Source organism: Arctopsyche grandis, chromosome 3, assembly GCF_051622035.1.
Source record: "Arctopsyche grandis isolate Sample6627 chromosome 3, ASM5162203v2, whole genome shotgun sequence".
Classification (NCBI taxonomy): domain Eukaryota; kingdom Metazoa; phylum Arthropoda; class Insecta; order Trichoptera; family Hydropsychidae; genus Arctopsyche; species Arctopsyche grandis.
This window is the reverse complement of record NC_135357.1, coordinates 9,161,890-9,186,763: the sequence shown is the minus strand read 5'-3', so window position 1 is coordinate 9,186,763 and position 24,874 is coordinate 9,161,890. Positions and strand designations below refer to the sequence as shown.

Below are 24,874 nucleotides of genomic sequence, written 5' to 3'. Positions count from 1 at the left end.
GTCGTCCAATTCCGGTCGTCGCGCTTTTCAGAACATCCGGTTTTTTCGGCGCTTTCGTTTGATGTTTTTACTTTATTTTTTTTTTCATACATAGAGCGGCGTCTTGAACGACGCGTGTTTATCGAAGGGGAAAAAATTTACCGCTCGCGCGCTCGAAGATTCTCAAATTTTCACATTGAACACAACGATTATTCGAATTTTACGATTTAAAATGAAAAATAACCATAATGACTTTTTAATAACGTACAATTTTTGTGCAATCAATATTTCAATATAGCCTTCATTCGAGTCAAAATAATATTGCGCAATATTTATTTTATATAAATAAATAATATATATTGTAATACATAAATAAATATGTATTATTTAGATATATTATACATATACTTAAAAGATATTATTTATTTTCGAAATGATTTTTTTTTCATTTTTAACGATACACTGCGTATACTCATGATTTATTTACGTATTTATAAAAACGGAAAATAACAGCATTACAACGTACATTACATACATTGAAAAAATAGTGTCTAAAAATAATGTTAACAATGGAATAAACAAAAGCAAATAAGAAAAGCTTTGAATTGTGGGGAGATATTGGATATATAATATATGTACAGATATGTAGATATAAGATACTAAGAATTACTGACTAAAAAATAAAAATTGAAAACACGACAAGATGGATCATTATTTACTTTATTTTATATATATGTACAGGTAAGCCCAATGTGCTTTCCTGACCTCGATAAACAATTTATACAGCATCATAGAGACAATTTGACAAATATTTTTTTCATTTTATAAATGAGTGAATTCGACATGTTGAAAGCTCGTTTTTCGAGAAAAAACATAAAATGACCAATTTGTTGGAACCATTTCAATAAAATCAAATAATTTGGCAATCTCTGAAAGGATACGATCGACCTAGAGTCTCATATGCAAGGTCTGGCCACCTGTACTTGGCCAGGGATTGAACCTGCGAACTCTCAGTTTGAAAGCATTACACGCTTTTTGGTGCTAATAAGGGGGGATATTGTTAAGAGAAGAGTAATATTTATATCAAAAGAAATAACAGTCATAGTTGGTAGAATGGGATCTTATGGTGGTGCATATACACTTTTTGTATTTAAAATCATTAGAACTCCAAGATAATCTAGTAACAAAAACAACCAAGTTACAATAATTATTAGATTACTTGGTGACTTAAGTCATCAATATTGCGTAAGTTACAGCAGCAGTATAGCTCGGTGGTTGCTTAATGCTAACCGCTGAGATGATCCCGGGTTCAAACCCTGGACTGACTTCGAATGGAAAGAGTGTATTCGGAAATATTTATGTAGTATTGCAGGTCAGACTTGAATATTTGTGACTCCAAGTGGATCGTTTCCTATCATAGTTTGCCAATTTATCTAATTTCATAGTTGAAACGGTTCCTAATCAAATTGGCAAAATCATCCTATTTACTCACTATTTCACCACTATTTAAATAAAAATTATGATCTATACATTTATATATGTACAACTTTAATACAAAAGATGTCGCTCAGGGTCAACCTGATAATGGCATCATGGGAAAATATTAAATTTGAAATCAAATTAAAAATGTATGCGAAAAAAGGTTAGTATTTAAAAAAGTTTTTTTTACCAGGGTTTTTATTTTAAAATTTTTAGTTTACTAGTTATATAACCGGAGTAGAACTTTTAAATCAGCTGATAACTAATAACTAAAAATAAAACTATCACTGTTTGATCTGTGTACATATATTAAGCCTGTATTGGTTAGAAAGTTTGTTTTGATTTGAGGTTATGGGTTAAACGTCATTCTGTCAGATTCACCGAACAGTGTTGCCACCCTGCATAAAGGCCGGTGTGGCAACACCCAAGACCGTTGGCTCAGCAAGCCTCCACAAAACTATAAATATTTATATATTAGAGATAACGAGAACCTATAAAGCAAATTTTATAAAATATAGAGTGAAAAAAGAAAAAGTTATAGGCGTTTAAATAATTAAAATTTGACAGTGAGATGGCAGGGCGAAAAGTAATGAAACTACCGTTGTGAATGATGATTGTGACAGATAAACGTCACCGTGTAATACGATGCAGTATTTTCAAACGTGTCTAATACGATATTTTTTCACCATCGTAATTGCGGATGATATGTACCTTAACTTATATTGATAACCAAAATGAGCAATATCGCAAAGTATGAAAACGATCGGATAAGAGATAAGGGATATAAAAAATGACCGCTTACACGAAAACCATGTGAAACGTATAAGAGGTTAGTAAGAATGTATGAATGGTTGTAATAAATGAAACTCTTGTTGATTTTTACGATGTTCACAAATAAAATGTACAAGATAATGGTGAAAGTATTAAAATTAATGAGTCTTCATAAAACAAAAAATCCGATATATTCATTTCCGATATACAACATATATCGTGTACGTTGTTCCAATTTAACGATATTTTACATCTACAAATGAAATATTGACCGTTTAGGAAGTTTGGCGAGCGTCTTTTCACAGCGTCTCCACGTAACGAGTTACCGTGCCCAAATCTAATAGCGGAGCATCCGTAGAAGGCCTCCTTTGATACTGTTACATGCACACACATACAAGAAAATTTTCTCGGAAAAGCCTACGCGGACTAGAATAGATCAAAGGCTTTTTGTGCGGCCTACGCGCCGAAAATGGGATAGGACTCATTCGGGGTTTCCCGCGTGCAACGGCCGTCCTCGGAATGCAAGCGTCGCCTTTTATTGAATACTTTACATACATTTTTATACGCCAAAATTGAAAAAGCGATGCTATTTACGATTTGCATTTTTCATTCTAAAATATTCAACGTTACCTCTAAGCCTATGCATGTAAGCCTAACCGTAAAAATTTGATACGCCGCATTCCACAATGAAAATTTAAATGATGTGTGCATTATATATAAATATTTTTTGATTACTTTTCTATGTACGTAGTAACAATATATGAAGTTTTGTGATCTTGCGAAAATTCTAATTTGAGATTTTTGAGATCGCGTTTTCATGATCTAGAAAAAATGTGTCTGTGAATTTTGGGGGTTTTTTGAACACCGTTCGTCCTATCGAACTGTGCAACTTTGCAAATGACGATAATGTTTTTCAAATTTTTAAGTTGACCGGAAATGGTACCTACCCTTATAGGTGTCCTCTTTTTTATGTTTTTGTATTCAATTATCTCCCAAGCCGCTAACCGAATCAAAAGTTTTTATATGTAATAAAAATTATAAATTGTATACACTAATATATTTATTTTTAATTTGCAGATCACGTGAGAGAATTCACATGTGGATCATCACAATCATCTGTACCATCTCTTCAATACTTCAGAACGTTCCTTATGGACCCTTCTCGGAACACACTATACGTTGGCGCTATGTAAGTCTTAAAAAATACAATACATTAAACAAAAATCAATTTTGATATCGTTTTCAATTGAATAAAACGAATTTTATACTTAAATTCTTTTTTCAAATCTGGCATAATTTAAATACATTATTTGTTACCTTACTTTTAAAAGGTTCTTACTAACAGTTAAAACAGGTGCAATTAGAACCTTTTCAAAATAAGGAAAAGTATTGATGATAAATTATCTTATATTTTATTTAAAAAAAATTGAAAAATTTAATATTTACATTCAAATGAAACACTTGAATTATAACTTATATATATTTAATGATATTTATTTTATTATTATTTCTTAACAGGGACAGAGTTTACAGGTTGAATTTGAGCAATATAAGTCAATCATTATGTGATGTAAGTATATTTATAAATTAAAAAAGAGTATTGGGTGGCGACGTTATTGTGTTATTAATCTGTTTTATTTGCTTTCAGCGGGATGCATTAAATTTGGAGCCTAGCAATGTAGCCCAGTGTGTATCAAAAGGAAAATCAGAGGTTAGTTTATCCTTTATATTTGATTTTCCATAAATATAATTTTGAAACAATATTATAAATAATATAAAATCTCTCGCACACACATTCCGACTGGGTGAAAGAGTTATAAAAACCTTTCGGCCATTCTGTACGATTTATGGGGCAGTTATTGCAAGAACAAAATGCTTTATGGGCCCTTATATCGACCCCCGGGCACCTGCTCGGTATTTACGGTGAGGACGCAGCCCACCGTTGACCACCCCTGCCGGGAAAATTTATGAAGAAAAGTCTAATGATGTGGGTGTTCGCACGCGTTCGATATATTGCCATACAATAATTATCATCGATAAGTCGGCGAACTCGTAAAGCTAATAGCTGTGTGATAGAATATAGCATTATAGTCGTGGAAAACTTTCGGAAAGACTACTGTGGTGGTCGAAAGAGAAAAAAAAAAGACCGCAAGATTCCTTTTTGATTTCGCGTCCAGAACCTATTTTCTACAGGTGAAACTGCTCCACGTGAAACTTTTCAACTAAATTCGACAGCGAACATTAACTTTCGCCAAAACTTTCTTATATTACCTTCGGGCGTTAGATCGGAGGCAAAAAATCGTGTGTATTCCCTGGTTGAAGTTTTCCAGTCTGTGTACTGCGAACGAGTTCGTTCCCTTTTGCTCGATGTCGAATTTTCTTTCCAGCTTTAAATATATTTCAAAAGAATCTCACTGATATATATTTTTCATTAATTTACAGTCATTTGATTGCCGGAATCATATACGAGTGATACAACCTATGGGAGATGGATCAAGATTGTATCTTTGCGGCACAAATGCTCACAGCCCCAAGGATTGGGTCGTATACGTAAGTATTATATAACCATTCAAATCTATTATATATTTCTTTTTCGATCAATTATGCACACTCATCTAACAGATTGCTCCAACGCGACGAGTCGCTATACAGATTAAGAATTATCAATTATTTAGACAGCTATACGGCCATATATCATTATACACGATATCTATGGTCAAACATTGTACAGAAGTATTAAAAGTATTATATATGGAAAATAGAAACATAAGTTAACAATCATAGACAAATATTATATGTATAGACAAATTTGCAACATTTATATAAATCCAGATGCTGAGAAACTCGAATTTTTTAAAGAAAGATAAGACAGGGTTGGCAGTTTTCTGGAACCGTTTAGATGAAATCAAATTATTTGACAAGCTCTGATAGGAAGCGATCGACCTTAGAGTCACATATCCAAGGTTTGATTAGCAGCACAAACCCAAGGATAGAACCCGTGACCATACAATTGAAAGCATTTCATGCTTACCATTGATCTACATATGCTGCTGGTTACATAAATGTAAAATGTACATATATATGTAGTATTAATAAATAAATATGCTATGCAAATCTACAATTTTAAACCATAGATAGTGTTCCGAATTTCGTATAATCCCAACAGTCTACAAACAAAAATCACCATATAAAATATTCTTTCAACTTTTTCTCACTTTGAACAACGCCGGAAAATTCGGCAATTTTTTTATACATACATATATAAATATAATTATTTAAATGAATAACTCAAGTGCTAACTTTTTTGAAACATTTTTAAATTATTAGATTTTCTTACAAAATTAACATATTATCCGTGATATTATTTTGAATTCTTCTCATTAGTATTTGCTTTCAACTTCATTACATTTAATACGGTAATAAATAGTACCAAATAAAGGTTTACTTATACTTGTAAAGCTCAATTCGGCAACTGCATGTAAACAGCAGAACGAAAAATATTCCTTATTACATTCCATTATATATGGACACATTAATATGTTTCGCAATATGCTAGTGACTTATCGAAACATCAGTAACTGTCACGATTTATTTATATAATACAGCAAATTTTGTCAAAGTGGCGAGTGCACCCGAAAGTGCTGCCATGCATATATTGTCACGTCATATTGTGACAATATTGATTCGACAAAACAAGTATAAACGTGCCGGAAACGGTCAGTGCTGTTTAGTATGAATATAAGTAGTTTTTTCCGTGCAGTGTTGTGCCGAGCTGTTGACGCTGTGGATAATATAATATAAACGACCTATACGAGTGTAAAAATATATGAACGAAAAGAAGACGATTTATTTAAATGAGAATTCATAAGATCAATATACTGTATTATTTATTTACATCATAAAAAAGGGTTTTATTTGTAAAATTAGTAATTTTTCTACTTTCCGCTTTAGTTACATCAAAAATAAAGTTATAGAATATCGCAAATAAAAATATCAAAGATTTCACACTCCTCTGAATGTGTTGAGGGGTGCGTTTTCTTTGAAAATGTTTATCTTCACAAACGGCATACTACTACTACTCACACCCCTTACAATTTCATTTTTTTCGTACGTCATTAATGCTCCTCGCTTCGTTGCATCCAATAATATTTTTATGGCCGAAACGTGCATGAAATATTCGGGAGAGATTTTTTTCCTAGGTCGCATTTACAAACCTTCTGTCTGAGCTCTACCCTCGAACTAAGTAGCCTAGAGGTAATTTTATTAGCCGACGGTAAACTCACCCTACCCATTTTTAAAAACCGATTTGATATACCTTAATCAACGAGGTGATTCACTCGAGCGCTCTAATGAATCACGAGATTGGATTATATGTTTTTTTTCTAGTAATATTTACGAATATATAACGTTCACAGCCTCGTATGTGCAATACGTACAATAAATTTAAATAAAACAACGTGGAAAACGAATGGATTTCGAGTCGACCCCTCTTTTTGTTTTTTTTTTTTTTTCGGTGGCGTAAAACAGAATCACACCTTACATATGGCGCATTTCAATATGGCCGGGCGGAAACGGTTATTTTTTATGGAAACATTGAAATATCTAATTTTCCCCGGGAGGCTTTTTCATTTTATGTTTTCATTGAAGCGTTTGTTTGCCGAACGTTCGTCTGCGCCGAGTTTATCGCGAGAAGCGCGAGTTCGGAATATTTAATGCATATTATCCGATTTGCAAACGTATGTATGTATGTATACATTTGTATGCGTATGCACTTTCTTTTTTTTTATTCAGTTTGTACTGTATCGTATTTGTTTTCCTTTTCAATCAACACTTTTTGCATACGAATTTTAGCGTTGAGCTACATATGATACATATTAATGCTAGAAAATGTATTAAACATATATAAAATCGCTTTAAATCTGAGACTATTTCTATTATAACAATGATACTTACATATTTACATACATAGAACAAGAATGATGCTTTTTTATAACAATAATTAGTTAGCAAAGTGACTTATTTATAAAAAATCTGCATTATTGCGTTAAATATTTGCAACAAATGTATGGAATCTTGTCAATGGGAAAAATTGTGAGGCTACATACACATATACATATGTAAGTGATAAATGCAATATGAAAATATGAGCCGTTTTATTTGAAGGTGGCGGAAGTCCAATTTTCAGTTTCAAAAACACTATTTCTGTTTGACTTAATTCCCAAATTGTTAGCACTTCTTTTAATTCGATATGTCCAAAATCTTGGAAAAGCAGAATAAACGAAATAAAAAAATAAATTACAGGCCACCAGTAGTTTATTTTAAATATTGTTAAATGCAAAACATTATATTTAATGTTTTGCGAGGTATTTCTCGAAAAGTAGTAGAAGAAAAGTAGACTAAAGAAAAGACTTATGCTACTTTCAATTATAATCGCTCATATGTATTTCGTCTTTAAAATCAATACAAATCCGAGATCAGCTCTTTTTTATTTATCAATAATATAAGAAATTTTATTTTATAAGTGAAAAAACATTCCTTGCATTTTTTAAATTTTTCGTCAATGCCTGTAATTGTGAGGATACATATAAGTGATAACTGTGATATGAAAGTATGTATTTCGTCTTTTATATTAATACAAATCTGAGTTCAAACTCCCTAATAGCAAATGATATGTTCTTTATAAGTTGGCCTACTACTCTATAATCAGTCCGCAGTATCGCAGTCATCTAAACAAATGTATGAAGTATTGTAAAAATGATAAAATAAACCATTGATAAGTTCTAATGGTGATCCAAAAGAAATCTAAAAAACGTTGGCTTATTCGATGAAATACATTAATCTTATCAAAACAGTCACTCTGATATGCATATACAAGGAATCTCAAGTAAGGATATATGTACGTTTGTATGTAGATTGAAACAAAATGTAGGAATCTATTTCGAGTCTTTTTTTCATTCGTGATATTATGTAAGTTCAACCAATATTTAAGCTATGACATATGTATGTTTTCTTCAATCTTGATGACATTGTATAACACTAAAGTGTATTTTTATTACTTACGGTGGAGGGGCTGGTGTCAATGTAAACAGCGTGTTTTCCGTATTATAATAAAAATGATGTTTTTCCGGGTCGTATAAAAATTAGCCGCGCAAACGGTCGCCTTTATCTCGCGACGCCGAGCGAGCGGGAAAATTCGCACAGCTTCCGGACGAATTTTCCCGGCCATTAGGTCGTTTTCCTTCGCGTGTTTAATCTGCGCCCGACACACGCGAAACGTGACGTCGACCCGCATATACTAAATTTGCGGTCGTGTGAAATTTGGCAACACGCAATAAAAATACCCCGGAAAACGGCTTGCATTCGCGCGATAGTACGATTTTTCCTCGCCGATGGAAATTTATCTCATTCGCAAATTTATATTCAACACATTAAATAATGTTTCGTTTATTATTTAAAGGGCTTTATGCTATTAACTCTGCCTACATGTATACCAATATATAATCTATCTTTTTGCATAACTAATAAACCTAATATTTAGTACTGGTTTTGTTATTGGGTTATGCTTTCCAAAATTATCAACATCATTTACATCCTTTCATCATCCATTGCTAGATGAAGGCCTCTCCAACATGCTTCTACTCGTTTTTTTTTTTTTTGCGCAACTCTCATCCATGTCACCTCACACATTTTCTCAATTTCACCTCACACATTTTCTCATCTTATTTATCATCCTTTTAAATTATATTGGGCATTTCTTCTGTCCACTTTTCATCAATTCTTCAAGCTACGCGACTCGCCCATTGCCATTTTAATCTCTCCACTTTACCATACATTGTATGTGCATATGTACATATATATAGGCACATTAAAATTTTAAAAATATAATGGATATATTCGAAGTGGATTAATACACTGTATGCACACATATGTATGTATATCAACAAACTACATATGAATTTCCTAAACGCTTTTCAAAGAAAATGTTTTTCTTCGTTTAATAGATAACATTCTTGCCCAAATTGACCCATTTATTTTCTCTTTGTCTTCGTTTAAATCTCTTTTATTATATAATGGAGACTTGTTTCTTTTTTCCACTCCTGGATTACTTTTCATATTATTGAATAAATAAATAAAAGTTCAAATGAACTCCCATTTCCAAGTATAGAAATAATAAAACTAGGTACTATACTTTTATATAGGTATAAAAATTACACACAAGTTACATACATGTAAACACATACATACGTACATGTAACATTTTTCAACTTTATAACAAATGATTTATGACTCATGTATTTATCCACACAAACTGTGAATTTAACAATATGTAAAGGATTCTACGAAGAAAATTTCACATAAATTTTCTTTCATAAATAGACTACAGCGCGAATATAAATCTTCTCAACTTTTCTCACGTGAATATCAAGACTTTTTTTAAGTAATCATTGGAGATTCTGTACTTAAAGTATATGAATCTATCTCAATTTTTAGAAACTTTACAAAAAATTATTCAACCACAATAAATGACTCTTAGATAATTTCCTCAATACATACATTCACAAGAATATTTGTAATATACGTTTTTCCTCTCCCAGGCAAAATCAATTTTTAAATTTTATCACTAACAGCTTCGAAGGCTTTTATTTATGCGAATTGTCTTGTCGCTTCGTCGTCGTCATGTCGTATTAAAAAAATTCCGATCGAAAGGTGCGAAAGCGTCTCACCTTCGCTCCCTATAATGGGAGTTTAATATTAAAATACTGCAACGACATCGACCGGCTAAAGTGCACATTAGCCGACGTCGGTTCAGAGCACTTTATTTATACAGAGTCACTGAAGCTCGAAAAACGTTCGAAACTTGTCGAGCTTAAAAGCTCTAAATGCACTCAAACCGATCGAAGGTGCGGGTTGCGAATTACCCCGCCGCCAAACTTCGACGAATGCACGTTTAAATTTATGAAAAATTTACATCTACACACACAAACATACGAGTAATCGGAAATTTCCACTCCGCAGATATCTGCGTATGAAACTGGACATATCGTTTTTCATTTCCTTTGATGAAAATCGCTCGTTTTCCCTCGCACAAAACGGATGATTTTTTTCCGAGTCGCGCGAATGTATGTATGTACGTTCGACGGATTTCCTTTTTTTGCCGGTATCGTAATTACTTTTAAACTTTTGTATATTTGTATGAGAACTTGAAGAGTTTGTGGGGGGGGGGGGTTTGAAAAGAGAAGGTTTTTTGTCAAAAGCGGAAGTAGACTTAGAACGTCAAAAGGATGTTATTGCGTGTGACACGTGTGATCAAAAAAGTATGTCGATCTTATTGAAATGTCACTTTTTGTTCAAATTCCTTGAGCTAGAGCAAAAATTCAATTTTTCTATACAAACAAGCGGGGTTCAGTTTGTTTCTTTTTTATAAACCTCTTCTGTGTATTAAATTTCATTTGATAATAAAAAAATGTACAAATCTAGTGCTTCAAATCTTAATTTAAAAAAAATTGTATTATTCGTAATTTATATTTTATATAAAAGAGTACATTTGTTTCATATTTTTCTTACTGGTACATTGTTAGTGTGAACATTTTAATAATAAAATTTGCCAAAAAATTCCTTTGATCCCGTAATTGCGTGTTAAGTCTGGCTCTAAACGGAAATCCCAAGTATTCTTCTTTGCAATATTTTTAGACGAAAGAAAATTGTTCTAGACAAGATTAAGCCGTTTCTCCTCCCCCACTTATATACATTCATTTTCAACAGAAAAAATCTTATCATACTACGAATACATATTTAATGAAAGCCATCTTCAAAGAAGGAAAAAAGCAGTGTCTACATGTAATGATTACACTACAGCTAAATTTTAATTTGATCTGCTTGAATGATACATTTATTAAATTTATGTTATCTTTATACATATATGTATATGTATAGGTGTATTATGTAAAAGTCTCATTTTCGTATATACAATGTACACACGTTCATGCATATAATATACGCTCTGTATTATTATTATACGAGACGATGCGCGTGCAAGTCTTAAGCAATAAAGATAAGCTGAACATATACACGGTATACGTAATATAAGGGATGTTTTCCAACCCTCGTTGTAGCCGATTTAGGGTACAACGACGCTATGTCAGGTAATCGAAAGGCTTCCGGGGTCATTCCAGACTCAAACATAAACTCACATTATTCCTATGCACCAAGACGGTGGCTGAAAATCGAATACGTCCACAGATTAGAACAGAATCACGCGTTAAATGCCTCCATTTGCCCCTTGCATAAATTTTAATTGAAAATTCGATGTTGAATTGAAAATTATCCAATTTCGTCCTACTGGTGTATATGATAAATGCGAGTTAATTCGTTTCACGTTCGGTTGAATTAATTCTCTATTATTTGAATGTGTGTGTGTGTGTGTGTTTGTAATTTATTTTTATTGCCATTGGGATCGTTGCGTGAATCTGTAATGGATTCATGCACCGCGAAAATACAGTGTAGTAATTTCGTTTTATCGTATTTTGGAATCTTAACGAACAATAATAGACATTGCATGTCGGCCATGTAGTAAAACGTATATAAAGAAAATATTATATATTAGTACAATAAAAAAATAGTAAATATAATATATTCCAATATTGGTAGGAGGCTTTAGTGTGTTGTCGTGCATACTTGGTAGCAAAAGTTTACCCAGGATAAATTTCGTAAAAAATAATACATACGCATACGTATTGTTATTTGTATGAGAGCTCGTTTGGATCGTTTCAGTTTTTTGTTGCGTTGTAAATTTCCAGTGCTGGTCCTGTAATTTTCCAGGCTCGTTTCAGCTCTAATCTAGGGGTGGCATCACACGCCATTTCACCTGTCGTTTAGACTGGCTAGACGACGAGGGAACTCACTCTCGTCCACCTGTCATCAAAATCTCGCGTTTCGACGCCATTTTATAAAATTCGTGTGTTCACATTACGTATACAATTAACCAATGACGCGCGTTCAATTTTAAAAGATCATTATTTAATTGATGTTTGTACCATATTTTGCAACACATTATCTGGAATACTAACATATGATATTTTAAAATATATACATACATACATATGTATACAGTAGAAGTAAAACAATTATTTATATGTAGGTGAAATAATATAAATATCTAAAACTACGTATGAAAATAGGGTGGAATTCATTTCGACGAATGAATGTTGTTTTTGAATCAAAATGCAACTTTGCCTGAAGAAAAAGATCTTCGATCTTTTTTTTTTTTACTATGTGAAAATTGGACATTGATCGCCAAGATGCTACACAAAGTCCTCGGCATAACGAGGAAAGACAGAAAGCCGAATACGTGGGTGAGAAGTATAAAAATGGTAGTAGACATAGTGGATAGAGTAAAGAGATTGAAATGGCAATAGGCGGGCCACGTGGCTAGAATAATGGACGAAAGGTGGACAAAATAAGTGCTAGAATGGTACCCGAGAGAATTTAAAAAGATAAAAGGAAGACCACGGGAAAGATGGGTAGACGAAATTAGGAAAAATTGTGGGCTGAATTGGATGAGATTTGCGCAAAATAGAAACGATTTGAAGCATGTTGGAGAGGCTTTCATCCAGCAGTGGGTGGTGAGTGGCTTTAGATGATCATTATAATGATGATGACATACATACACAGCAGCAGCACAGTTTGGTAGTTTCGTTAATACTAACTGGGGACTCTAAGTTGATCGTTTCCTATCAGAGTTTGCCAATTTAGTTGTTAAAACAGTTCCTCATCAAACTGACAAAAACCATCCTACCCACTATGTCACCACTATTTGAATATGATTTCAAAATTTATAATCTATAAATTTATAATTTTTACAATAAAAATGTATGTACAAGTTTAATACTATAAATACTGGCATCATGGAAAAATATAAAATTGTGTCCATCGGCCATGCCACATTTCCCAAAGTATAAACAAACAAATATTTTCTTGTTAATTGCTTGTAATATGTACTGTTTCAATTCATTTGATTTATACGTAATAATAGCCCGTTTTTATGCCTCGCCCCAGTATAAATCAAATTGCACCCTTTACCGTTGCATCTATTATTTATTCACTAGATTATGACTTCAACAGTTAAGTCGACGATTTATTATGATCCATCCGGATGAACTTCGCAATAAATCTCGATTTCAAGCGTCAATCCCGAGGTCTTTTAATTGCCTACAAACTCAATAATACTAATCATATGCCTTTATTATTTTTTGCAGTCGAATTTGACCCATCTGCCGAGGCACGAATATGTCCCAGGCATCGGTATGGGTATAGCCAAGTGTCCATACGATCCTGCGGATAACTCCACAGCCGTTTGGATAGAACGTGGTAACCCTGGAAACCTTCCAGCTTTGTATTCGGGAACGAACGCCGAGTTCACAAAAGCGGACACAGTCATCTTCAGGACAGATCTCCACAACCTGACCACCGGAAGGAGAGAGTTCGCTTTCAAGAGAACTCTCAAGTACGACTCGAAATGGCTCGACAGTGAGTACACACAAAATATTTCAAATGAAATCCCACAAAAAAATACATCAAAGGATCACCTGCGCTTAATAACCAAGACCCATCCTCCCCCTAGTGCAATTTGCTCTCATATTAAATATCTGGGGCACGCGTCCCGATACTTTACCGGTCCCCATTATTGCACCCTACCTAACCTAATCCCTGGATGGTTGCCCATTAGTCCGAAGCGCGTGTCCTCTTTATTAAACAAACGCAATCATGCGATATTTAATATGTCCCTTTGTGGTCTTATTATATCCAGAGCCGAACTTCGTGGGATCGTTCGACATCGGTGACTATGTGCTGTTCTTCTTCCGAGAGACTGCTGTCGAGTACATCAATTGCGGCAAAGCTGTCTACTCCAGAGTGGCCAGAGTTTGCAAGAGAGACACTGGAGGGAAGAACATCCTCAGTCAAAATTGGGCCACGTATCTGAAGGCTCGTCTGAATTGCAGTATTCCTGGAGAATTCCCGTTCTACTTCAATGAAATACGTGAGTATAAAACAAACAATGCACTTAGAAGTAAGATTAAGTAGAAAACTCAAAATTCAAGTAGAACACGTATTCAATATACCTACATGAATATTGAAGTGGTTCAGTTTGTTTTTCTTTCAAATGAATTTCTTAATTTGAACTTGATTATATGCCTTTAGTACTTCATTTCAGAAAATACTTCGCAAAATATTAAATATAATGTTTTACGATTAACAATATTTTAAAATACTAGTGGCCTGTAATACGTTAATTCTGATTTTTCAAAATTCTGGAGCAATTTGTGAATTAAGTGTTTATGGATCTAAAAGTTGGACTTTCGCCACTTTCAAATATAACGGGTCATTTGTTGATTTTTTATTCAATTGAAATGTATATTTTTTTTTACAATTGTCAATCAAACCGGGAAGAAACTTTGTTGTCAAATCCACCGCTTTAAGATGGACTTGTCGACAAATAAAAGAGCTTATATAGCATATATAGAATTGTATTCTAAAACAATTGAGCTTCTTGGAACATAAAATAATATAAACCTTGTAAAAAGTAGTTCGAGTATTGAATCAGAAGATAACTTTAATGTTTGTGAATACAATAGACGTATTTCAATTTAGGGAGAGAGCCTTGTTTTTCGGTAAGGTATTATTTGTATAAAATAAAATTGTTTTGCTTAAAGAATAATCAGCTCACCTTCATTTTTGTTACATTGTTTGCTTCACGTAAATATTTCATTACATTTGTACCCCAGAAAACTTTCAATACATGAAAAGATGTTTATTTTAATTTTAAAACTCTTATATTCAATTTACGTTCTATGCATATATTTATTTATCCAGATATATGCTTATATAGCAAACGATACATTGCATCGATTCGAATAACCCTTTCATTTTCGAAGCAGGTCAGAGTCATATCTGTTGCCGCTCATAAAGTCGTTCAGGGCTAGAATGGGTTGTTTCGATTTATTTATTCCCACAACCCCCTCATTCCTTATTGCATTATATTTATTTGATTTGCTTTATTGCGTTCTGCAGAGGGAATGAGAGGAAGGGGAGGGGGGTAATTTATTTTCGATCCAATACGCCTCGTCCTGTTATCGACTGCTCGCATCTTTCATCGAAATGGGGCAAAATCTACTTAATTCAAATAACCGTGGATTTGGATAAGGGAATAAACCAATGGATCATATATTTTTGGGAAAAAATGCACACTGAATTCGTATTATTTTCCGGCAAACTTTCGTTTGGGCTAATAAATTGGCTTCGATTTGAAAAGGGCCGGTTTGGAAACTTGAGATTTTGATGCTAACGATCGTATATTTATCTTAAAAACGAACGTCAATCAACTTGCTCTAACCTTTATCATTTAATCAATGAACGTCAATCCTAATTATCGAATTCCGCTGTTTCGTCTCCCCCGTTCACTTTGAACGTTCGACAGAATTTTCCATCCAAAATGTTCTAAATTACTTTGCCTAGATGGAAAATAAAACTAATAAATACTCAATATGTACATATGTAATATGTGCGTGTATTCTATTAGTATTTTAAGACACGTACTGCTTGGTCATTCTTCAAATTTTCCTTTTTTGGAAAATGCATTCCGGTCACGTACACGTGCCGTTGTACCTTAAGCTCACCTGTCAAATGCACTTTTCGCGACTTTTCCTTATATTTTCCTGCAACACATACACACATACATATCTACGTACATATATCCCCATATATATCGTAGACTATTGCAACCCTACTATGGAGGCTTTTCCGAGGCGTGTTTAATTGTATGGAATGGACTTTCTTTGAAGTTGAATTTGATCAATGGAAATCAGAAAGTTTCGACGGAGACGAAATCAATTATTGAGTATTGAGATCTCGCTCGTCTTAGCAATAAGAGTGGCCAAGTTTTCTCTCGATCAGAAACTTGAGCGCAATTTTCCGGGAAGTGGATGTCTGAGCACAAAGCAGCTCTTTGCAGATTGTGACTACCTGTAGAGCTGTATAAGAAACTGGCTGTCACACTAAATATTTTCTTTAAAATATTACTCCCGAGCCGGTCGTAAAGTCGGGTGAGTAAACATTAGGTATTCGGATCACGAGCCAACCGAACCAGCCGACCTACCACCCCCTTTCTCACCCTTCGACATTCTATATGCCACTTGCAACGATCTACTACGAAGCTTTGTGATGATTTTTATTTTATTTAAAACCCACAGCTCAGATACTCTAGAAAAACCATTTTATTTTATTGTATTATATGTATTTGTAAAATGAAAAATCTTTTGAGTATTCCTAGTCTTTCTATACAATATCTACTACGAAGCTTTGTATTTTTACATACCTCCTTTATTTAATATTATTTAACACTTTAAAGCTCAGACAATGTAGCACAATCATTTTATTATATTTATTTGTAAATTGAAATTTCTTTTGAGTATGCCTATTCTTTCTATAAAATATCTACTACGACGCTTTGTATTTTTTAATATTATTTAAAACTTTAAGCTCAGACGCTGTATATATCTAGAACAATCACTTTATTGTATTTTATTATATTTATTTGTAAATTGAAATTTCTTTTGAGTATTCCTAATCTTTCTTTACAATATACATATTATTTATTTCTGAAAAACTTTTGAATCTTAAATATGAAAGAGAGTTATCTTTGGACAAAATAAGGCGTTACAAAAAATGTTTTCCGACAGAATTTTGACGATCTATCATAAACCATGAACAAGATTGATATTTAAACTTTTATCTTAGTTAATCAATAAATTCCATATTACTTCTAAATATTCTTCCTCGTATTGATAAAAGTCAAAATTTATTTTTATATTATAATGAGTCATGTCTAAACTTATTTGATGATATATTTTATTTTATTTTATTTTATTTTATTAATTGAAAAATCAACAGACAGGATGTACAGAGATAGGTATAAAAAACACAAAAAGTAAATAAATAATATATGTAACACCCGAGTCCAATAATAGATTTTTACAAAAATGAAAAAGATAAATATAAGGAAAACAAATTAAAAAGTAAAGAATAAAGGCATGACAAAATATGTAGTACATTATATATCTACGTAATGTGTTTGGGAAGTTTTCCATTTTCCAATTCGCATCGCACAAACTCAACTGATTCACCAAAGGCTGTGTGCACTCTTGGTAAAGGCAACTTTGTAGTGCTCGTCGGTAGTTTTCTTCGATTTTGCCCGAGTGCAGGTGGATTGGACCGCTGCAGCTTATTTATTCTCGCTGCGTCCTCATTTGAATCGAGATAACGGGGACGGATTTCTACGATTCATTTTCCGATTTTCCCCGTCATCTTTGGCGTTGTCGTCCACTGCCTCTAACCATCCGGTACGTCCGATCGACAAAGGTCTTCCGACAAAGAAAACCCTCCCTGTCCCTAAATCCTATGCAATCACGCGATATTTGCCGTGCATTTAGCCTTTTCTACGGCTCATGTAAATATTTTGCCTTTTCCTAAGGCGCGCGTGCTTAACAATACACGAGTCAGACACAAAGGGAATACATTCGTGCAATTCCGGTTTCACTATTACGTGGATTATTAGATTTTGTATGAAATTTTCCCTAAATATATAAATAACTAAATTAGTATATACATATAAATTCCTACCCAACAAGATAACTATACTTTTCAACATTTTACTCAAAAGTTTTGAAATATATATGTATGTATGTATGTACTTTATAACATACATTTATGGCATAAACTACAATTTTAATTGACTAGGAGCACTATTCAAAAGTTTTTTATCTGTTATTCAATTCATATATACATATCTGAATGTGTGACGACATATGAAGTGTTCCATACTATAACCTTGTAAGAGCTACAAATGCATAGATTTGTGGTGCATGTGTCGGCCTTTATTTTTAATAAAATTAAATGCCACCTATTTGGTTAAGAAACTTCATCACGTTTTCAGTTGGGCTGTCATTTGTACTGTATCTTAAAGATGAATGTATGATATGAGCCGTATGAGTACGTTTCTTGAGAAGTACCACACTTTATTTTTTTTTTATTTTTTTAGATATTTAATATATATATATATATATATATATATATATATATATATATATATATATATATATATGTATGTAGGCAGGTAAATTTCCATCAGTTTCAAGCGACTACTCTAATTCTTAGAAACCTAGTATAAAAAAATGATTACTTGGATGAAGTTGTTCTTTTAAAGTCTTCTATTTCACTTCAAGCACATTTATGTATGTACATATGTACCTCTGTATACATATGTACATGCGTACAAATGTACATGCAACAATTTAACGATTACATGTGTATTTCTGTCTTCTGGATTTCCATCTCTCTTTGTGTCAACAAGCACTTAATAAATTGGCTGAAAGTTTTGCATACATACATCTAATGCAACAAAAGGGAAAAGAATATGTTGAATATCGAAAAAATAATTTAACTTGAGGTTCGATTGAACAGTTTCATTGATCATGTACATATATTTACTTAATTGCGTAGATTATATGGTTCAAATTATGATATTACAATGAAAAACATTAACACGACAACAAATTCAAATTGCGATCGTTAACTGGATCGAATATAATGGGCGTTGATTTGCGGACGAGACCGACTGTTGGATATCGAACATCCCCATACGGATGGGGGTGCGTGAGCATCATTTATTCAGTGCGCGAGTTATTTTTCAATTTTCCGAAGCGTGACAAAAATGGACGATGGAAAAGCCGAAGTTTGTCATGCGTGCCGCCGGGGAAAACGCGCGGCGGCGGGATATCAAAACGCCGGAAGGCTTGACAGGAAAATGTTTAAGGAAAAGTGAAAATACTCGAGACACCCACCCCTTCTCCATCTCCCCAACCTACATCTCGGTACACCCCTGCCTCTCGTCCCGGAGTCCACGGTTTAACAAGTAAACGATGTCTCGCATTTCCCATGAAAGGAGAGATGGGCCTCGTCTCTCGTTCCCTCGCTCTCACTTCCGGTTGTGACACACGTTTCCTTCTCACTCTCTCACTCTCTCTCAATGATAATAGACTTCTCTATTTGTGTCTGGAGTCAATTTCTCGATGAGAAGTTATCGTCGCCATTATGAGTGGATCGTCATCTGCGACAAACGCTCAATATGTTTTCAATGTTCAATTGGTCGACTTTGCTCATGAATATCTACAAAAATAACATTCAGTATATTATGTAAAACATGTATGTATGCAAATAATCAGAAATTTATAAAGTTACAAAGGTATGAAATTAGTTTAGCTGATTTATTATAAAAATAAATGTACAAACTATGAGAATTAAGTGTGTAGGAAGCTTAACAAAGATGAGTTTTGTGTGTATATCCAAGAGAATGAATGGATTGCAGTGTAAATGTGGAGAAAGCATAGCTAGAGGATTCGAATATTGACAAAAGAAGTAATCATATATGCAAAACTCAAATATCAGAGAATGCAAATAAATCAAGTCTGATTAAAAGCTAAAACTAACCAAATATATGTATGGAAAAATGATTAAAAGTTATGCAAGATACTGCATTCATAATACTGCAGATTTTTAAATGACTTTATAAATGTACCTATCTACATTTATAAATATAATGTAATATGGACAAGTAATGCATATAAATTTATATAATACATTCTGGCAAAGAGAAATGGACTTCCTGTTTGAATAAGAATCATTCCTAGGGATTTGAACAGGTAATTGGTACATTGATCTAATATCGGTCGTATTAATTTTCCAGACTTTTCTAGGTCGAAGTACGCCGAGAGCTCGGGAAAATTCAATTACGGCGATATTTCGACTCTTGCCCGATATCTTAAACTGTTGCGGAATCTATTTGCTCGCACTCGAGCCGGGAAAATCTTAGCTACGAGCACTCGGAAAAATCCGGGGAAAACGTCGAAGTGCGTCACATCGCCTTCGCTTCACTGAATGAGCGATTTACAGCACGATCTCGGTAATGGAAAACGTATTGCACTCTGAGATAAATTCAGAAGTGGCAGATTTAATTATTTTTATTATACAAATACAAATTTAAAACGTACGGAGTTTCGTTCTATTTTTAAACATCTATGTTTCTATATTTATATAAGAAGTTCAATGCATTGTACTTATATTTAAAATGATATATATACATAAAAATATACTAACAAATAACTTAGCTTCTATTCACATGATCTTTATTTAAATTTATTTTGAAGACGGGAGTTTGACGAAACTGAAAAGGGATTTAACAAAGTTTTTACTTTGGTAAAATTCATTTTGAGGATTAAATTTCCAAATAATAATTCCCACGCCTTAATCTTAGCAACATACCGTTGATTATTTTAATACCTAGGACCTTATTTATTACAAATTACGAATGTATTGTATGGATGTGTAATTTCAATACAATATTAGCACAACATAAAAGTATGAAGAATATAAATATTTATTTTATTTTATTAATTATATTAGTATTGCGATAAATAACACAAAATGATAATACGTATAAATATTAAACGAACACATAGAAATCGTATCACTTTTGTCCCCACACGTGTTGTATTATTTATTTTAATTGAACACCCCTGCATTTTCGTCGAATCGCACCGCAATAAAACCGAATTTTATTTTCGTGTCCGTGATTTCTGCAACCAAGTGCCCACCTTTCGATTTCGAAAATAGCCAACCACCCAAAACCCACCCACACCTAGGAGAATGCAATCGAGATGGAGCGAGACACGATCACGAGCAGAACAGAGAGAACACTGCAGAGAGGGAGGGTCACGTATTAACGGGATCACATCCCTAAGCTGTGCTCGGGTCCAGACCGCCATCATTTTTATTGGCATCCGATACATTCTAGATGTATTTTACACGAAGAAGTGGGTGGTTTGAACGTTACAGGTGTCAAAAAACTTATATTTGGCTCATTGATTTGCGCGACACCCTCTCTCACTCTCGTGCAACTCGATACTTTGGACATGTCGAAAAAATTGATTATCGAATATATTATACGCACTCTGTATCGAATGACTTGATATTTCACGGCTTAGATGTCGTATACATAAACGAATGTTTATGTATACGACATCTAAGCGGGTATTGGTGTATTTTGGCATCAATACCCGACTTTCAATAGCGAAATATGTATTTCAAAGCCTATTTTATGTAATATTCGAAATGTATCAATTGTTACTGCAATATAATGAGCCCATCCATTGAGTTTTGTGTTACACTAGCAACGTCTACAATGCTAAATTTTAATATGATTGACTTTATAATAGACAAATGTATATCAAGAGGGATATTAAATTCATATTGTATATTACATATTTTGCTTACGGAATTTATCTACATATGTAAATATGAATGTATGTACATATGTATAAAGTTACCATTATCTAAGAATTTTAGTTATTCTAAGCAATGTTTATCGTCTCTTTTTACATTTACGTATATACCTATATATAAAAGTATTTAAGATGCATGTATTATGTTTTCATACTTTGGCAGTAATACTATACCGTTAAAAATTAAGGCATTTAATTACAAAATCTTTTATAAAAAAAACAAGAGGAGTTTAAAATGTTGTATGGTTAGTATAAGAAGAGATTAGAAACGAATCTCGTGGATGCTAATAACCAAAATAGCTGACGTATTAAAATCGCTAGGACTTGTATCTACATATTAGATAGGACGAAAAGTGGATAAGAAAAGTACTTGAATGGTACCCAAGATAGCGTAAAATGGTTTGAGGAAGATCACTAGGGAAATAGATGGACGAAGTAAGGAAAGTGTGCGATATGAGGGTAGATACATACATATGTAAATGCTACTCAGAATTAATAGAAAGTCCTTCTCCCAACAATTGAAGTCGAATATCTGCAAATTATGATGATGACTATTTTATAAAAACTTATTATTTTGACCGTTTCATACTATGTATGTATCGTATATCAAATTTGGTACACAATTGTAATTAATCACTATAACTGTAATTGTCAATTCCATATACATAAATATTGGCTTAGTTATATTAATATATTATATAGTTTATAGTTTCTGTACAATTTTTAATACAGCAAGTAATATAAAACGTATGTTTTTGTTTCATTTGCAGAGAGCATCTACAAGATACCTGGAGACAATTCAAGATTCTACGGTGCATTTACGACTGCTTCGACAGGTCTTATGGGTTCGGCGATATGCACATTTACCACGAAAGACATCCAGAAGGCTTTCGAGGGAAAATTCAAAGAACAGGCTACATCCTCTTCGGCATGGCTACCGGTTATCAGCAGCAGGGTTCCGGAACCCAGACCAGGAACTTGCGTCAACGACACAGAAACCCTACCAGACACCGTTCTCAATTTCATCAGGTATATATATTACATTTTACAATTCTGCTTCGGAATGAAATAGATATTTTATATAGCATTACGAATGTAAGACCAATCCAAAGTCTAGACGTCTTAAATCGCGTAAAACTCAATGACTGGTATACGTGATCACTGGCCGCTTTTAAAATGATGAAATTTCTCATACGTATTAAAAGACAAACCCTTCACTGACCGTAAATCGTACAGATACATATGCGCATGTGATTTTTCTCTGGGATAAATGTATGTTTTTGTGCCCGTTCCGCAGCGTAAATACTTCACGGGGTTGAGTTATAAAGACAACCGGGGGGGTAAACGGAAAGTGAAAAAAAAAATACGCACAGGCAAAAATATATACAATATACATACATATGCAAGGGCAATAAAATGTTATGAAACATATTTTATGTTAATAACGCTCGGAAGGTGAGCCGTTTTATGCGAATTCGTAAATAAAGTCCCAGCTGTATGTGTTGGGCGTATGCCAGTGTGTAATGTGTGTGTCTATTTATATGTATTGTGCTTATCTCTTCGCTTTACATTTTTTATTGCTCTTTTTTATATCTTAAAGCCTATGTCATAAATGAGTTTACGATTCAGGTATCAAAAGTTTAGTTTCCCGCACCCCCTGCAAAATAAAAGCATTTACCGTTCGTTAAAATGCAAAGTAATACGGGCGCACCCCTAAACGATCCGAACATTCCGAGTACTTTTTTTCGTATTTTTATTTATTTTTTTAATTATTTTTTTGGTTTTTTAATTTCCAATGTCGAATAAATCTATTGAAAATAAATTGGAAAAGTCTGCGTGATAAAATTCTGCGTCGTAATTGGGTTTTAAATTTGTGAACCATTAGAAGTATGATCGAATGAGTAGACAGACGTGTCTTCTACATACATATATTATATATATTTCTAGGCTAGACTTAATGTATGTATATTTAGGAATATTTCAAATTTCTTTTGCATATTTGTGAAGTCTTTTTTGGGCTTTTTTCAATAGAGAAACTTCACTCCAGACAATTTAATATTTTTTTATGAATTTGTAACAACATGCAAAGTAGTCGTCAATTTTTTTTTCTTTACGATTTTTTATTGTAATTCTGTTTATATACGCATATATACATACATATGTATGTATACTGTAATCAAGAGTTAAATATGAAATGAGAACTCAAGTTTCATTTCAGAGGATTTCCCAACTTACATATATTCATATTCATATTTTAACTAAATTTTCACAATAAAATCTTATATTATGTGTGTCGTCTACATATATTTTTTATGAATCTCAAATATTACATATTCCGTATAAAATAAAATGAAATTTATTATTTACCTTAAATAAACTGAAATTTTAAACACTATTTAAATATAATTGATCTATAAATCAATACTATTATAGCAGAAAAGTCAAGACTTCGATCATAATATATAATATTAATCAATGTATATATTAGCCAGTAATATAGCTTTCGGTTGCCTTAATGCTAACCACCGTCAGATCCTGGGTTCGAGCCCTGGTTTGACATCGATTGAAAATAATTTATACGTAGTATTTATGTAGATGTAGACTGAGATATTTGCGACTCCAAGTCGATTTTTTTCTTATCATATTTTATCTGATTTCATTATTAAAACGGTTCATCACCAAATTGACATCCAATCTACCTACTATTTGTCAATACTATATGAATATAATTTCACATGTATAATCTACAAATGTGTAATATATATTTATGTACAAGTTTTAAACCATAGGTGTCACTTTGGGGCAATCTGTAAAATTTTTAATTAATAAAAATATGTATGCGTATATATTACACCCAATCTTTTAAATTCCTCATTTAACGAAAACGTCAAAAAAATGCTTGAAATTTATGTAAAATCCAAATCACTCATCTTTGAATATAACCATTAACTTAGATCAGTGTTTAGCATTTAATGCTTTCGATTGTGTGGTCACGGATTCTATTCCTGGCTTTACTGCTGGACAGACATTGGATTTGTGACTCCCAAAGTCAATCGTTTCCTTTCAGAGTTTGCCAACCTATCTATCCTGGTATAAATATATGAATAAAATAAAATAAAATCTGATTTCAATGGAAGGTGAAGGCAAAATTCGAGTTTATAATTTATTGATAAAACGATACATGTCTCTATAACGATTGTAATGTTTGATGATCGATATTATTAATTGACGGTACAATTAAATAGTACAATGTT

General features: G+C 33.0%; 1 protein-coding gene across 2 annotated transcripts in view; it reads left to right on the top strand.

Moving 5' to 3' along the window:
• The window catches only part of Sema2a (Semaphorin 2a), a 512,925-nt gene that overhangs the window by 461,670 nt on the left and 26,381 nt on the right, over nt 1-24,874 (top strand). For both annotated transcript variants that reach the window (XM_077428031.1, XM_077428030.1), the window contains 7 exons: nt 3,307-3,418; nt 3,748-3,799; nt 3,878-3,940; nt 4,672-4,779; nt 13,485-13,755; nt 14,036-14,266; nt 22,391-22,649. In XM_077428031.1, the coding sequence (XP_077284157.1) occupies nt 3,307-3,418; nt 3,748-3,799; nt 3,878-3,940; nt 4,672-4,779; nt 13,485-13,755; nt 14,036-14,266; nt 22,391-22,649 (1,096 nt within the window). The remainder of the gene's footprint in view (nt 1-3,306; nt 3,419-3,747; nt 3,800-3,877; nt 3,941-4,671; nt 4,780-13,484; nt 13,756-14,035; nt 14,267-22,390; nt 22,650-24,874) is intronic.